The 18,126-nt window shown below is 35.2% G+C and overlaps 1 protein-coding gene across 3 annotated transcripts in view; it reads right to left on the bottom strand.

The window, feature by feature from the left end:
* LOC127525738 (dedicator of cytokinesis protein 2) overlaps window positions 1-18,126 on the bottom strand; it is a 119,718-nt gene that overhangs the window by 66,385 nt on the left and 35,207 nt on the right. For all 3 annotated transcript variants that reach the window (XM_051918534.1, XM_051918531.1, XM_051918533.1), the window contains 2 exons: window positions 8,766-8,908; window positions 1,655-1,750 (listed from right to left, as the gene is read on the bottom strand). In XM_051918534.1, the coding sequence (XP_051774494.1) occupies window positions 1,655-1,750; window positions 8,766-8,908 (239 nt within the window). The remainder of the gene's footprint in view (window positions 1-1,654; window positions 1,751-8,765; window positions 8,909-18,126) is intronic.

The raw sequence follows: 18,126 nt of genomic DNA, 5'->3' as shown, positions 1-18,126 counted from the left end.
GAAAGTGTTAATTATCTTGCTGGCCATAGAGGCCTCACCATCAGATTTCATCAAAAATTATCTTAATTTGTGTTCTGAAGATGAACGAAGGTCTTACAGGTGTGGAATGACATGAGGGTGAGTAATTAATGATAGAATTTTCATTTTTGGGTGAACTAACCCTTTAAGTACTGATATATATCGTAAAATCGATATTTTTGACAACACTACATTGCACTTAGTTTATTATTTCAGATGCCTTTTTAAAAGACTACAATTGAAAAATGTAAATATATTATATATAAAATTCAACACGCCAAAGTGGCTAGTAGGAGTGCCACTACTGAAATTCACCCACATTATATCAGGTATTAATGTCAAGCCCTGCTGAACACGTTCTTGTTTTACACCTGCACCATTTTTAGTTGGTCTATGTACATAAACATGCATTTTTAAGGCTGTGTCAAATTAAAAGAAATTACATTTTTAAAAACGTATTGAGACACACACGTTCGATTCCCTTGCGCCACTTTCAAATTTATGTGAACGGCCCTTATTGCTACATTTAAGTCTCATTGAAATTACCATAATTACTAAATGAGATTCTGCTCAGAGTAACTAAGTTTCTCTGAATCAGAAATTATTTGTTTCTATTGCAACACTCATTGCCAAAATTACTGTGTAGCGCCAACATTGCTGCATGTGCAGCTTCACTCATGATGACAGTAAAATTTATCAATGCATTAATTTTCCTCCAAATTCTCTGTGAATGTGCATCAATTAATGTTGTCTATATCAAGTGAAACAGTAATATGTCTTGTCTAGAGTTACAGCAGCTCATTCACAACCTTTATTGGTCATTTGCCTGTAATTGAAGCTGCTGCCATTTTGATTGTTTCTACATGACGACACATCGGTCAAGTGGGAGAAGTCAAGAGTTTTTGTTACATTGCGAGTTTCTGACTCATAATTAGTGAGTTTGACAAAAACATGAGCAAGTTTTAGTTGGAAACTGGTAATTATGGTAATTTTATCATGACATGAACGCCCCATCAATGCAACATGGATGCAGCCGCTGATTTCCTCACAAACTCACACAAGACTGAATTAAAGTGTAAATGTTTGGTGTTCTCACAGACATTATACCTTCAATGTTTAGATTTGTTCTGATATATTTTTCTCTGTGTTTGATACACACTTTCTTACACACAGATCAGCACTTCTTGCTTCCTAGAGTACGTAATGTTCAAACTCGTCTTCCACTCCGTATCTGTCCTGTCTACATGTCCAGACTTGAAAATATATAGTATATATATATACAAATATATAGAATAACAAATATTATAATCAATGTATTTTTATACGCCAATATTCTGATAGTCTAAGACTACATTTCCCACAATGCACTTATTCCTCCCTCCACCTGTTTGTAATTGAGATATTTAAGATGACGTCAATAAAATTGTGTATTTTAATGCAGTAAATGTTTCTGGTCTGGTCACAAATAACAAAATCAGAGCATCACAAGTAAAAGTAAACCTCAAAATATCAGATTATACATCACTGACTCTAAATATGAGCAATATTAATGGCGATACTCGGATTAGTAAACACCACTAACTGTAAAACAAGGAAGAGGAAAGGGAATGGAGAGGATGTAGAGGTTTTAACTCACGATGAGAGTGTGTTCTCGGCCCATCGTGATGACTGTGCGGTTTATCGTCCTCAGCAGAGACGACACAATGTCCTGAATGTGCTGAAATGTGTCTCCCTGGAAGAGAAAAAGACAAAAACGCTTGTCATTTGTATTCTAGCACTGAACCGCACTGCATCCAAACGGTCAAAGATTTTCTCATTAAGTCACCCAATTAAAACAAACACACAGATTCCCTCTTGAGTTCCTCACCTCAGTGTTTCCTGCTTATGAGCTACAAATCTTAAAGGAATAATTCAGCCGAAATGTCAATTCTGTCATCATAAGCAGCTCTTTTCCATACAAATGAAAGTGAATGGTGACCACGGCTGTCAAGCAAGACTTTTCAGTAAATAGCTATTTAAATTTGTGTTGCTTTCTCACATAAAGAATTCAGAAGATGTTGATTACTGATAAGTCACATGGACTACTGTCGTGATGTTTTCATTTATGAACCTTTACAGCCCCTCATCACCATTTGCACAGAAAAGAGCGACATCATGATTTAATGTTAACAGAATTCACATTTTTTGGTTAACCATTACTTTTAACTATGCTACAAATGAAGAGTGAACTGTGTGTTTGTGTTTTAGTCGCAGGTCTGGTCTCTCTGGCTCCTTCACACTGATTTATTGTTTAAATGTATTGATCGGACTGGAGAGCTCTGGAACGGCCCAGATGAGTGTGTGTGTGTGTGTGTGTGTGTGTGTGTGTGTGTGTGTGTGTATGTATGATGTCAACTAAAGGCCTTTAATTTCTTTTTTATTCAGTTTTAAAATCAATTCGGAGAGTTTAAAACCCATCTGGGCCCAAAAATAGTCAATTTTTAAAATTGTTGAGTCCCTTAAAGTCAACTTAAATCTTAATACATGTTCCTGATTTTTTGCTGCACAATTCAGCATGTTACTCCAAAGAAAGGAAAATGTCACTCGTAATGGCATGACATTACATTTCTGAGCAGCATGCACATAAAGTATGATGGAAACACATTTACCAAATAAATCACTTGATAAGCAACTCACGTGACTTTTCCTCAGCTGGATGTGATTGGATAACTGGACTAACCAGCTGACTAATCATATCACACAGCATCTCATTTGTTGGTTTGGTCGTTCTGAAATACTTGAGCATTTCAATTTCATTGATTTGGTTTATTTCTCTCCCAGAAGCGTCTTACATGACTGCGTTCCCAAACACCAGCATCTGAACGCAAGATAACATGACAGCGTTTGTTGTGTGTCGTCTGCCGCTCTGAGACTCAAGTCATTTATGATGGAGGAAAAAAGAGCCACAGTTTCTTCCCCGATTGCAGCAACTTCCATTTTTATTACTGATATTTTGTGGCAATTTCCCAGGAAGTGAGGATTTTGTTCTCTTGAACACATGGGATGGAAATGGTGCTTTATTTTTAAATGTTTCATGCGACATTCCAATTTTGCACATACGTTTGGATGGAAAAGAGCTACTGTTAACTAAAACTAAGACTAAAAGTATTAGAAAATAATTTTTGGTAATTGAAATAAAGCTGAAATAAAACAAAAAATAATTATTAGATGAACATATCAAACTTAAAAAAACTTAAATGAAAATTAGAAATGTTGCCTTGGCAAATAAATAAATAATACAAAATAAAAAATAAGAAATAAAAACAAATTAAAGCTACATAAAAATATGTTAAAAATGAATAAAAATGCACATAATTACATAAAATTACTAAAATTTAAACTAAAATTAAAATTAAAACTGAAAATACAAAAATAAAAGCTAATTCAAAATATTAAAAAATAGGTAACATTTTAGAGTAAGGTTTCATTTTTTTTTTTAAAAAGTAGTTAATGCATTAACTAATATGACCTAACAAAGAGCAGTATATTTTTACAGCATTTATTATTAAATAAATATGTTCACGTTCATGTTACCAGTGTATTAACATTAATATTAATAAATGCTATACAAGTATTGTTCATTGTAGTTCAAATTAACTAATGTAATTTATAATGTTAACAAACGAAACCTTATAGTAAAGTGTTACCAATAAATACTATAATAGTACATAACTCTTGAATCAGTATGAAAGTATCTCTCTGCTTCCTTCTCATGAGTAGGTTAAGTTTCTGAGCAACCGACATCAGTGATGTAAAAGTGGATGTTCAAAAGCCTTCATCAACAAACATCTTCTGTCTGTGTGTGACAATCACAGGAAAATGACCCGTGTGTGTGTGTGTTTACCACCCCCTCACTAATTTCATGACGCAGAGGCGGATAAAGTGAGGGACTGAGAGAGAGAGAAACATCTGTTCATCTCTACATGGAGCATTTCATTTCATATTGTGTTTCTCAGCATCAACAGTTCTTCACTTCAGCTGCCAACACCAACTCTCTCTCTCTCTCTCTCTCTCTCTCTCTCTCTCTCTCTCTCTCTCTCTCATTCTCTGTCCTCAGTCTTTCTCATCTGTTTCTCTCTTTCTCAGAGGTCAGTGGATGACGGCTTAATCATGTACACCTATAATCCCTGCGGGGTGTGTGTGTGTGTGTGTGTGTGTGTGTGTGTGTGGACGCAGATATCTATGTCACCTGTAGCCTGTCATACGGTACAGTTTCCATTTCTCTTTCTCTCTGTCCACAAAACTGCTCCCTCATCAGTCTCACATCACACTCATCAATCTCATGACACCCATCAACAGCATGTCTGTCCAGCTCATATTTCACCACAAAATCAAAAGAAAAACTATATTTTTGCTGAAATGTTATGTTATGTCTATTTTAGAGTTGTTTATATTGTCTGTTTTAGAGTTTGTGCATTAAATCAGTATTTTCACGACAACTTTATCCCCAAATACTACTAATGTAAAGTGTAAAAACAATGATAAACATTTCAGTTGTAAAGTATTAAACATCATGGTAGTATTTGATGTTATGCTGGGTAAAAAGTCATCAGAGTAATGAGAATCTAATGAAAATTAACATAGAAACTGACATTGATAAGTAAAATATTGCATTACAGTAATAAAAAAATGAAATGTATATATATTTAGGCACAGTGTTGTGGTAACGCTTTGCAAGTAACGCAAGTTACATAATTAGATTACTTTTTTTCAAGTAACTAGTAAAGTAACGTTGCGAACGGGCCTTTACATTTGCCAAAAATAAAACTTTTTTGATATAAAAAAACAAACAAGCCAGCCCAGCCCATGTGAGAACAACTGTTTACATTGTATATACACTACTGTTCAACGGTTTAGGGTCAGTAAGACTTATTTTTGAAAGAAATTAATGCTTTTATTTAGCAAGGATGCATTAAATTGATCGAAAATGACAGTAAAGACATTTTTAATGTTACAAAATATTTATATTTCAAATAAATGCTGTTCTTTTGAACTTTCTATTAAATCAAAGAATCCTGATAGAAATGTATCAAGGTTTCCACAAAAATCTGAAGCAGCACAACTGTTTTCAACATTGATAATAATCTGAAATGTTTCTTGAGAAGCAAATCATCATATTAGAATGATTTCTGAAGGATCATGTGACCTGTTATGATGCTGAAAATTCAGCTTTGATCACAAGAATAAATTACATGTTAAAATATATTCAAATAGTTATTTCAAATTATAATAATATTACAGGTTTATTGTATTTTTGATTAAATAAATGTAGCCTTGGTGAGCAGAAGAGACTTCTTTCAAAAACATTTTAAAAACCGGCCCCACAGTTTTTAACCGTAGTATATATGTATATATATATATATATATAATGTCTTGTGATTTGAGGTTGAAATATGACACGGACACTTTTTTTTAATCTTAATTATTCTATCATTATATATTAGAAGGATGTTTACGGCTGCTAAGCAACATAACTTGTCACATTCCAATAAAATGTGCCGTCACAGCCGTGTATATATCCGCGTTTTACAACAGCTCTGAACGCGGCTCATCCACACTCAGGAATACCTAGACAGCATCATCACCGTAATGTGTGTGTGTCACTCCACAATCACATGCTCTCACAGATGTTCTCTCATCTGTATTTTTAGAAGAATCATTTGAGGTGAATAATGTTTTGAAGCCTCTCGGAGAGTTTAATTCAAACCGCAGCGTGAAACATGCCCTGAGAGAGAAAGAGAGAGAGAGCATCCTCCTCACACGTCTCTCTTCATCGCTGTTTATTTGAACTGTGAAACGCTCTCAGAATCCTGTTAAAGGAGCAAACGAGAGGAGGCAGGAGAGGTCACGACCCTGTCACATCTTCATTCTGCTCTCTCTTCAACACTCCATCATTCTCATCAGTCGCTCATCTGGATGATCATCATATAATCACACGGGTCTGACCCGCTCACCTCTCCTCTCCACTCAAACGCAAACAGATCCTTAAAGAATTTGATGGGTTCAATACAAGTTAGAAGTGAAGTGTGTCATTAGTTCGATGTTAAAACAGTTTTGCATATCCAAGATTATATTATTCAGGCAACTATCTAGTTTAGTCATGAAACTCTAGACGGCGCAGGCTGATGGTCCTTTACATGCTATCTGCAAGCAATCATATCATTACTGCATGGCACAAGCTGATTGGCCTCTGCTAATCCTGCAGCCAATGTGATTGCTTGCTCAACATTCAAATAGTCTGGTTCAGTGTTGGCTCTGAACCCCTCCACCTCCCCAGCTCCACCTGCTACAAGATTTATGTATGTCTATTAATACAGCAGCAGCATATTTTACATGCTCACAGCAGCGTGTCTGTGTATCTATTAGCAGCAGCAAGTCCATACTTGCAGCAGCAGCAATAATCAACCACAACTGCAGCAGCAGATCTAGTCCGCCAAGACTAAATACATTAACACTGCCATATTCACTAACATGCTAAAACTATTCAGAGAGTTGTCACGATTTAACTATATTTAGGACATTCATGGGTTGACTTCCTGAAGAGTGTAAACACTGTGGCTGAACATTGCGGTGTTTCCTTAGCACTTGTGGCATGACTGAATGATTACCACTGAAAATGAAGGACAACATACAGAGAGATAAATCAAACCTTAAATGAATAACTAGAAGTCTCTCTATAAAAGCAGTCCCACTGTTAAATTTATGAATAAAGCCAACCCAGTAAAAATAAAAAAATACATGAATTTTATTATTATTGTCTTAATATTATTAAAATGTCTTAAAATATAATTTCAAAATTATATATAATACATGCATACATAAGTTTTTTTCAATATTAAGACATATTACAAATATTTAAGAAAATTTATATTTTATTTATATATTGCATAATTTTAAGTAGTAATATATGGTAAGTAATATTAAATATCAATGAATTCAAATGATATGTAATTACAAAAATTTTAAACTTTATAACTATTTAAATATAGACATATTAAAATATATTTTAAAATAATTATATAAATATGATTACATATATTTATGTTATAAATAGTAAGCAATATTGATACAAATATTCATATATAATTATGTGACATTTATATATTTTTTTAAATTAAGACATTAAATATTAATTGTAAATATTAATATTTACAATTATATATAATTACATAATATTGAAATATATATATATATATATATATATATATATATATTCATATATTATGTAACATTTATATAAATACTTAATATTAAGACATTAATATAAATACATTTTAATAAAATTTATATTACTTGAAATTACGGTAACACTTTACAATAAGGTTCATTAGTTAACATTAGTTAACTAACTTATAATGAAGTGCACTTATACAGCATTTATTAATCTTTGTTAATGTTAATTTCAACATTTACTAATACATTATTAAAATCTTGTTAGCATTAGTTAATGCTCTGTGAACTAACATGCTGTATTTTTATTAACTAGTGTTAACGAAGATTAGTAAATGCTGTAACAACTGTATTGCTCATGGTTAGTTCATGTTAGTTAATACATTAACTCATGTTTAACTAATGAAACTTATTGTAAAGTGTTACCGAAATTACATAAAATTTATAATACTTACCATATATTCATTTATTCATATTCATATGCGGATGAATTAAAGTGCTGTACTAAGCTTCACATTTCAACTTTTAAATCTGACCCCACAGAAGTCTATTACTGCATACATATTTGTTTTAAAATAATGCACTTATTTGAATAGTTATGCCACAGACGCTGTCTGTGTTTTGAACCCAGAACTTTCCTCTAAGAGCAGCAGGACCAGTGCTGATGTAAAACACACACATCCAAATGACTTTTTGTGTGAGAGATGGAGCAACAGTTTTGGTTAAACAGGCAGCGCTGATAAACACACGGCTGTGTCCTGACCTCTTTCATTATCTCCCTCTCTCTCCGTCTCACCAGTTTCTTTGGAAGTAGAAGTTCAGGAAGTTCAGTGTCTAAATGCATCACCGTTTCAGAAAGTGAGATTAGAGCATCAGACTTCAAAGAACCCGAGTGTAATCCGCTGCCATTTTAGTAATTAAAAACCCGCTCCAGTATTACATCGAGGTGAGTGTGTGTGTGTGTGTGTGTGTGTGTGTTTGATTAGATGCATTTTTATAATCATAATCATAATCCTCAGAAAGTTGGAAGATTTGAATCCTCAGAAACTTCCAAATTCCTACTCAAAAAGTGCAAAAGAACACTTGATGTTGAATTCTCAGTCTCATACATAAATTTAGATCACAACGTATGATAACAAAACAATAATTTAATACGTCTAATAATATTAATAATATTAAAATATAAAATTATTACTATTATTAGCAGCAGTAGTAGTAACATAAGATACTTATAATCAAACTTATGCATAAATTTAGATCACAATGAATGATAGCAACATAATAGCAACACAATCTAATAAGTATTTCTTTATATTTTACTACACTTTCTATAAAACACGCAAAAATATTACTGTGCAAAAAACTCTAAAATGCAAAATTAACTATTTTTATCAAGATTTCCAGTATTGAATAAAATACAATGAAATCTCTCATGGTCTTGGTTGAGTGTATCAATAAACCCTCCAGTTTTCCTGCCTCACTGACTCCTGCTGTGATTGGCTGGTGAATTAGTGTGCTGATCTCTGATTGGCTCTTACCACGTCGTTACGGCTGAGCACTTCCAGGATGTTGTTCAGGAGTTCAACGCTGCTCCGCTTCTCATCCTGATTCCCCTCCCCCACCACAGCCAACGCCCCGCTCAGCTCCCTGAGCATCATGGGTAACAAGATGTCACGGCAGTCTGGAAATCATAACGGAACACCTCAGTCTACTCATAAAATAAAATAGTAAAATAAATACATTAAAACAACTTTTCATCTCCATATGATAAAAAAAAGTTTAAAAAAAAATTTTAGTAATACATTTAAATAATATTAATATTAAATATTTATTTAAAATATGAAAATATACATTCTATGTAAAAATTAAAAAATATAATTGTTTAAATATATATGTGTGTGTGTGTGTGTGCGTATGTGTGTTTATATGTATGTGTGTATGCATGTGTGTGTGTGTGTGTGTGTGTGTGTGTGTGTGTGTGTGTGTGTGTGTGTGTGTACATAAAACTCATAAAATGTTATGCCAAAAAATTATACATATAAACCAGGATGGGCATATTTGAAATGTTGTATTTTGTCATTTAAATATCAAATTCTTAAATGTATAGAAGCATAAATGAGAACAAAATGGTCATGAAAAAATAAATTACTACAGTTATCTACAGTAATTAATACCACAGTTGAGTTTCAGAGAGTTGGTGGGGTCTTTTTGACGGCTCTACAGATCTAGATCCAAACCAGAGATTTTTAAGCGAGTTCAATCTGCTGCACTTCCTGACTGACGCTCACTCAAACATCTTTTCTTCTGCCTTTTAAAATCAGCACATTAAAAGCTCATTTAAACTCTGGCTCGTTACCAACTGATTATCAACGATGATCAATCTGATTTTGCTGAGAGAGCCAGAGTCAGAGAGAAAAAGAGAAGATAATGCAGACAATGATGGACGCATTGTTTTTCAAATTTGTAATACCATGGTGTGTGTGTGTGTGTGTATTATATCGATTAATTTTGATTAATTGCATCTAACATAAAAGTCTGTGTTTACATAATTTGTGTGTATATATATATTATATTTATATCTATTATATATGTCTGTGTGTGTATACACACACGTAAAACTTATGTTAGATGTGATTAATCGCGATTAATCATTTGACAGCACTAACATATATACGGTATATATATAAATATATATATTATGTCATGTATAATATGTAAACATCAAAGATTCAGGGTATTAAAATTTGAGAAATTGTATTACTTTTTATTATTAAGATTTAAAAAATACATAATTATTAACGATTGTTTAAAAAAACTTGGTTTACCAGATTCACATCTATGCAGGTCAAAGAGCCAAAGTCCAACCAGAATGCAGCAGTGCATGTACACATGCATCAGTATATGAACATTTGCCATTGACCTGAGCTTCCTACATGAACACGACCCTTCCTTTCAACACCATCTCTCTCTCTCAGAGCTCAAAATGAGTCTCAGCGGGAGAGCTTTTCTCTAAAAGGAGCGTGATGCATCAAGAAAAAACAGATATTATAAATGCAAGTTTCCGGCACTCACAATTACCAACTGAGCAGCATACATCACGGCAGTGAACGGGCAGTTTAACGTACACTTACAGTATTGTTGCACCTTGAGTCTGGTAAATAAAATGACAATCATAAACGTCGGCACTAATGCTAATTACTGAGGCGAATGGTAATTGGATTTGTCACACTTATTGTCCCTGTGAGATAAAGAGTGATGGAGAGCGGGACTCCTCAGAGAGAGAGATAAATGCTGCTGTGGATCCGTCCCTGAGGGAATATTGAGCGATCTGAGCTCATGAAGGGTTCACTGGTGTCGCTTTTTATAGTGTTCCGCTCCATCATCAATATCACCGCCAAGAACAACAGGAAAATGTGCCGTTGAGCATTTTCTCAAGGCCACACTGACCCTTTCACCTCCTGGACCAAAGCAGCGTTCAGCGAGTGTGTGTTTATGGCTGTCATGATGCAAATGAACCATTAAAACTTGAAAAACACACACAGCTTTCACATTTAGCATCATGTGTACATGCACATAACACGTCTAGAATGACTCGAACATGCTACACATCAGGAGTTCACGCTTGTGGCATTCTTGGCTGAGCTGAAACGCTCTTACCTAACAGGAAAAAACACTTACTCAACAGACTCTATATTACTGTGGACTGATCCTGGCTGAAAGCCATGCTAGTGGACAGCCAAAAGTGCTTCATGCATCACTTAGATGACTTCTACAAATAATGCATTTTGAAATTTAAGGAACGTGGAAATGAATGATGGTAAATGCTGCACATCTGCCAGTTACCTTTCTTAGAATACTCTATTGTTTTCTCTGTCTGTCTTAAACACATCAGTCCAAAGCAATCTGTCTCCTGCGAGGAGTGAAAAGAGGGTGATCTGTTCACAAGTGATCAGGTGAGACATGTCACAGTTTACACATGCACTACCGAGCGTCACCAGTGACCACATGTGAACGGATGTCGAAGGAAAGGTCTCTGAATACATGCCTGCATTCATCACTCACTAGATAGATAGATAGATAGATAGATAGATAGATAGATAGATAGAATGACAATGTGTATTGAGTGAACTTTAGATGTATGCACTGAAGAAAAGAACATGCTTAAAAATTAGTAGGTGAGAAGGGTCTGGTATTGTTGGATCTTTCTACAAGGTCCCTAAACTGAAAGTCCCTAGGACTGAACTGAAGACTAAATTACAGCCCTGCTGTTCAGTTCTTGAAGAAATACCCTGTGTGAGTATTTAAAAACTAATCTAATCTCAGTCAAGTGTCTGTCCTTCTCTCAGGAGAAAAAGATCCTGACAACTGCTCCCTTAAGAATCATAACTCAGCCCTTTTCTCTTCGGCAAGAAACCTCCGTTCATTTTCATCTGCCGTTCTATCCTGAGAGTTCACAATAAACTATTTTACATAGTAATAAGATGCCATTTCTATTACCCAGCTGGCCTAAACCAGACGGACCCACCATACCGTGCCAGAGAGAACAGTGTGTGTGTGTGTGTGTGTGTGTGTGTGTGTGTGTGTGTGTGTGTGTGTGTGTGTGTGTTTGAAATGACATGGACATTGAAGATTGAAATGAGAATAAGCTTTAACTTTGGCTCTTCATGCAGCACTTGAAGGTCTAATTCAATCTGCTTTCTATTACCAAGATTTTAGATGTCCGTGCACAATAACACTCAACATGTTTCGTCACGCTGTTAATATATATATTTCTCCTTGATGAAATGCGTTGAGCTTCAAATTCACCTGTAATTCTCTCCTACAGGGCGGAACGAGAGCGCAGCTGTAAATTGGATTCTCGGCTGTCTAAAATGTTGTTAACATACTGATGACAGCTGCAGCCAGCGGGTCTGACATTGGCCATTCACAAACTTTAAAGTGCATCATTTCCATGCCTCTTATGAAGACTTTTAGAGCAAAAACAACAACAGCTGGTCTAAACATGCGACTGCACTGAAAAACATCCACCATTCAAACAAGTATCGGACTTTTAATGCAAGACACAACAGGCAAAATCATTGTTTTTTTCAATTTTGGGTTATTCTGCTTCCATACCTTGTCTTCTTTCAGACTAGTGGAAAGAACACATCAAAATACACATTTAAGTGTTTATCACACTTTATCTATTTGCGTCTGTAGATTTCAATTACAATGCATATCTTTAAAGGCCATTTCCTCAAAGTGAGCCAGAAATCTCCACTTCAGCAGCTCATTTATATGGCAAACTTTACAGTTTTATTCCTATATATATTTTTTTTTTACAGAGGGTTTGTTCATATATGACACAAATTAGTGTACATTTAATTAGATAACGCGTCATTAATAGGGGTGTCGACACGAGAACAAGACAAGATTTTTACACAGTATTTTTAAGAAATCCTCAATGACAAAATACATGACTAGAAAAATAGTCTGCAAGTGCATTTGAAATGTTTTAACTGATCATCTTCTAATGAATGTCATTTCAGTTCTACTCTGAGTATGAATTATCATATGCAGTACTGTAAAAGACAACAATATTCAAGCACTGTAAAAGGTTTTCCCACAAACTCAACTGACTGGCTTCTCTCCTGTATGATTTCATATGAGAACTTCTGACCTCCTAACTGAACAAATTGATCATAGAAATAAAAACAGTATAAATAAAAATGAATAACAAAGTTTTCTCTTAGTCTTAAGTTCAAACGATAAGTGCAACCATAATCAAAGTACTCTCTCAATATTTAAAGTGCAAACAGAGACCACATTTTTCCATGATACAGCCCAGCCTAAGATAGCTTTCATACTGGGAGATATTTGCATGCCTCAGGGAGCTGCTTTCAAAATGTGTATTGAAATCGCATTTGAATGCGTGCTCACGTTTTACTTTCGATTTCGTGATCGCCCGTACTCTGAATAGGGAGCAGCGGTGCTGAGCGCATTCTACAAGATAAGACATTTGTCGTACGCTTAGGCTCTGTTGTGCAACGAATCCTCCGCCATGGTCTTGTCAGTCATCTCATCACTTGTGAATCAGTGAACTCTGATTCCTGCTGCACTACGTACGACTCTGCAGCTCATGTTGGATGAGCTGGATGGGACTGATGCGACCGTTATACAACTGAATTAAATGGTTTTTATTTCTATAAAAAGCAGAACGACAGTGGAGGCATAATGTAAACGTAGTGGTGGGATATTCTATTCTAATTTCACCCTCACACTTCGTCATAGCAATACGACGAGACAGATTTTCACCTTGACGAAAAAATCTTGTCACATTTTAATCTTGCAAGATCTCGTAGCACAAGATCTCGTCGCACCCCTAGTCATTAATATTTTAAACAACATTTTGGAAAACTTGTAATACAAAAACTGCGATTAATTAACTGGGGAAATATGGTGATAGCTATTACTTAAAGGGTTAGTTCACCCAAAAATGAAATTTCTGTCATTAATTACTCACCCTCATGTCGTTCCACACCTGTAAGAACTTTATTCATCTTCGGAACAGAAATTAAGATATTTTTGATGAAATCCGAGAGGTATATGAGTCGTCCATAGACAGCAATATAATCACCACTTTTAAGGTCCAGAAAGGTACTAAAGACATAGTTAAAACAGTCAACGTGACTGCAGTGGTTCAACCTTAATGTTATGAAGTGACGAGAATAATTTTTGAGCGCAAAAACAAAACAAAAATAACGACTTTATTCAACAATCTCTTCTCTTCCCTGTCATTATCCTTACGCAGTTGACGCAGTAAGCACAAAGAAGGCTTCCGTGTTTGCGTACGAATGCCGGCTCAGTACTGGCCAAAGCTGATCACGTGAGCAGCACGACGCATGCATGTGATGCAGGAGCCGGCCAATAATGAGTCGGCATTCTGACGTAGAACCTGGAAGTGCTGGACGTAAACAACATGAGAATGACACAGAAAAGAAGATATTGTTGAATAAAGTCATTATTTTTGTTTTGTTTTTGCGTACAAAAAGTATTCACGTCGCTTCCTAAAATTAAAGTTGAACCACTGCAGTCACGTTGACTGTTTTAACAATGTCTTTAGTACCTTTCTGAACCTTGAAAGTGGTGATTATATTGCTGTCTATAGACGAGTCATATACCTCTCAGATTTCATCAAAAATTTCTTAATTTGTGTTCCGAGGTCTTACAGAATTTTCATTTTGGGGTGAACTAACCCTTTAAAATGTTTACACTATTCACCTGCAGTGTCTTGCCTTAATAAAAATTAACTTCTTATCTGGATGTTTTACATGTCCATCTTTATTATGAGTTTGATGGGTATTTTTGAGTCATTTTAATCTGTCAGTAGTAATTTATCTGATGTATTTTATGCATCAATCTTTGTATTTCCGGGTAGAAAATAAATTCTCGATCTTCCAGAACACCCTAGCAACTGCATAACAATGCCCTGGCAACCATCCTAGCAAACTCTCTAGCATCATGGTGGTGATTTCTGCACAAACAAGCATCACTGACTCACAAAATGTAAAAATCTAGTTGGCAAACACTGTTAAAGTCAGGTCCAGTTTCACTGCCAGGGGAATTACTCATTTTGCTCAAGCTGAAAAGTTTTAGCTGAAGCCCCTTTAAGTCTCGATTATCAATATTGATTCCAAGAAATATTCCCATTTAAATTCCCTGTCTGAGAGCCCAGTTGAAATCAGTAACAAATTCTGCCCACAGATCCTGAAACGAGTGCAACACTTCCATCAACAGATGGTGACACAGAAAAACGGGGGGGAACCTAAAAGAATAATAAAAAATTAACAAATAAGAGTGAAATGCATTTTCTCTGTTGTAATGCCTTTTAACCCAGCAGGATAAATAGTCAGAAAAGCCCTCGGCAAAAACCGTAACCATAACAACAGCCACATTAAGGCCTGAGTGGAAAAAACTTTAATTCACTTTCACTGCGTTTGAATTAGTCAGATGAGATGTGTGTGTGTGTGTGTTTGGCGCACTTCATCATTTTAATGCATCGGCAAAGAGAGAGTGAATAATGGCAAATTTGTGTGTGTGTATGTGTTTGTGTATGTGTGTGTGTGTGTTTGATTTCTATATTACTCTAGTTATGTAATGTACATTCTCATTATGATCATCAAGCCTAGAAATTAATTCATCATTAGGGTCACACAAACTCACACACACAAATTCATAAAGCACAGCAAAATTAATAAGAATAAAATTAAAATATAAATATTAATAATGATCTAACAGTATGTAAATAATACTAAAATGACAGACATGCATGGAAAAAATGTAATAAATAAATTCTTACAAAAGAAAGTGTGCAAATCTATAGTGAGCTGTTTAGCGGTTCATCGCTCTGATGGGTTTCAATTCACTAAGGTAAAGGGCACACTAAAAAACTTGGACTGAAAGGTGGATAAATAGAGATTATTATATCACACAACTCTGTGTGCATATTATATTAGACTGTATTATCATAAAAATGATAACTTATTCATGTGCACTGAAAAGTTAAATAAAATGTCAGACATTCAGATAAACTCATCTCTCCTCTGACTCAGAACTTTATGAAACTCTTTTATTAAAACTAATCTCCATCTTTGGCTTCTATGCATGGCGATTCTGTTTGTATTTATCTGACATACGTGGGGATCCAGGATCGCTGGTCTGGGATCAGATACGGTCTGTATGTTTGTTATGATCTCAGAGAATCAAACTGCTCTCACATCAGTAGACGCTTCTTCAAAACCAGCTGTGATTTAAAGATCTCTTTGACAACGTGATTTAAAAGAATGTGGCAGATCTGTGGGCAGATGAGAGTTTCTGGGTAATTCACTCGTTCTTTATTTCTTTTAACGATTCAATAATTTCCATCTGTCAGGTTTCCGAGCGGAATAATTTGAGCTAACTGCTCTCATATTATTATGCATGAATCTAATTTCACCTCAAGTGAAAATTGAATGTGTCAAATGCAGATCCACATTTGACTGGGTCTGTGTGTGTTTTCCGTTCCAAGGCCTAAAGTTGCGCATCATTATAATTATAATGACTGAGTCATGAGATGTTTGACGTATATATACTTCACGGCTGACATAATGGGCTTTTAATAAAACTTGTCTGCCTACACATTAGAAAGGCGAATTATTGATTTTTCTTAAATGCTACCTAACTAGAGAAAAAAGGCTGTCGTATTTCCTTTTTCCTAAGTAGGTAAACTTTAACACCCATAATGCACTAGGCATGTTGCCGGCCAAGGCCACGCCCACCAGTCTGCTATGGATAAGATTGACTAGAGTCAAATACCGCCTTGCTTTAGTAGGACATACTTCTCAGCAAACTTTTAGTCATAAGTGTGTCGACTTGTATTGCAGGAATGTTTTACTTTCAGTTTCCATTGAAGGATCTGTAGCGCTGTAGGCAACAGCTAAAAGCTGCAAAGAACTGTAAATACGGAGAGAACACTGCAATGAAAAATATACATGTTTGTAGTCAACATTTTCAAATTAGATGACGCAGTGTTTTAGGCCAAATGGAGGGGAAAATCTGAAAGAAACTGCCGTTCTGCTAATTCCACCTGAAGCAAAACGCTGTCGCGTATGTAATGGAGGCCAGCTAGTGAGAGCTGTGGGGGTAAACGTCCCTCCCATGGCCTCAAGAGGCGCACTAGCGACTAATACTAGAAACTGTGGTCTTTAGCTTCCTTGTTACTGCACGCTCCTCCCATGCCAGAGACCCTGGTTCAAGTCCTACACAGAGCGGGGCGAGTAGGACCGGCGGAGTTACATTGGTGCCATGACCCGGATGGGAGTGAGGTTTAGGGGGGCGAGTGTAATGGAGGCCAGCTAGTGAGAGCTGTGCAGGTAAACCTCCCTCCCATGACCTCAAGAGGCACACTGTCGCTTTTGCTAATAAACATGAATTTCTTGGTCCAGGTAACACAAAAAAACAAGTGAACATTGTTCATTTACATATTCTACTGACACTGTAGCAATACAAAGCAGGTTTAAGAAAGGTTTAAGTAAAAGTATGGGTCTGTCTGTCTGTCTCTCTTTTATTATTTTTGACTTTATTTTATTTATTTACACAGTGTGCCTTTTTCATGCTTTTGTTTACTTATTTATTTGTTTGCTTGCACCTTTTATATTTTTCTTAATTGTATTTTATTATGAGAGTTAGGATTATTTTATTTTAAATGTTATAGATATTTATTTATTTAAATAAAAATAAATCCTTTTATTTTATAATTTTTTCTTTCTTTTTTTATTGTGATTATGTTACTATATTTTATTTTATTTTTTTTTTTTATTTATGTATGTATTTATTTATTTTACCCTTTTTTCCATTTGGATAATGTTTGATTGATAAAGCCTGTTTTCTAAAACCACTATAGGCTCTTCTTTCTTTCATGCTTCATGGAGTTCAGTTCAGAATTGCGTGTCACAGCTGACAGTGAATCTACTGTGATCTTTCTTGCTCTGTCACTACACTGGACATTGCAGCGAGAGTTTTTTAAAAATGATGAATCTTTCATCTTAAATCTGTTACCTCCTCACTCTTCTCTTTTGCTTTCCGTTTCTGATCTATGATGCATCCAGGTTCAAGTCAAGTTATTTCTATAGCACTTTATATGTTTTAAAGGTGCAATGTGTAAAATTTGGGAGGAACTATTGACAGAAATGCAATATAATATACATAACTATGCTTTCAGTGGTGTAAAAAGACCTTACATAATGAACCGTTTTTATTACCTTAGAATGAGCCATTTCTATCACATACACCGCGGGTAACCCCTCCATGTGAAGTCGCCATCATGCGTTGGCATGTTTCTACAGCAGCCCTAAACGGACATACACTCTACAGAGCGCGTTT

The sequence above is a fragment of the Ctenopharyngodon idella genome, chromosome 14 (genome assembly GCF_019924925.1).
Source record: "Ctenopharyngodon idella isolate HZGC_01 chromosome 14, HZGC01, whole genome shotgun sequence".
Lineage (NCBI taxonomy): Eukaryota > Metazoa > Chordata > Actinopteri > Cypriniformes > Xenocyprididae > Ctenopharyngodon > Ctenopharyngodon idella.
Note: the sequence above shows the minus strand (reverse complement) of the source record. Positions and strands in the feature narration are given on the sequence as shown.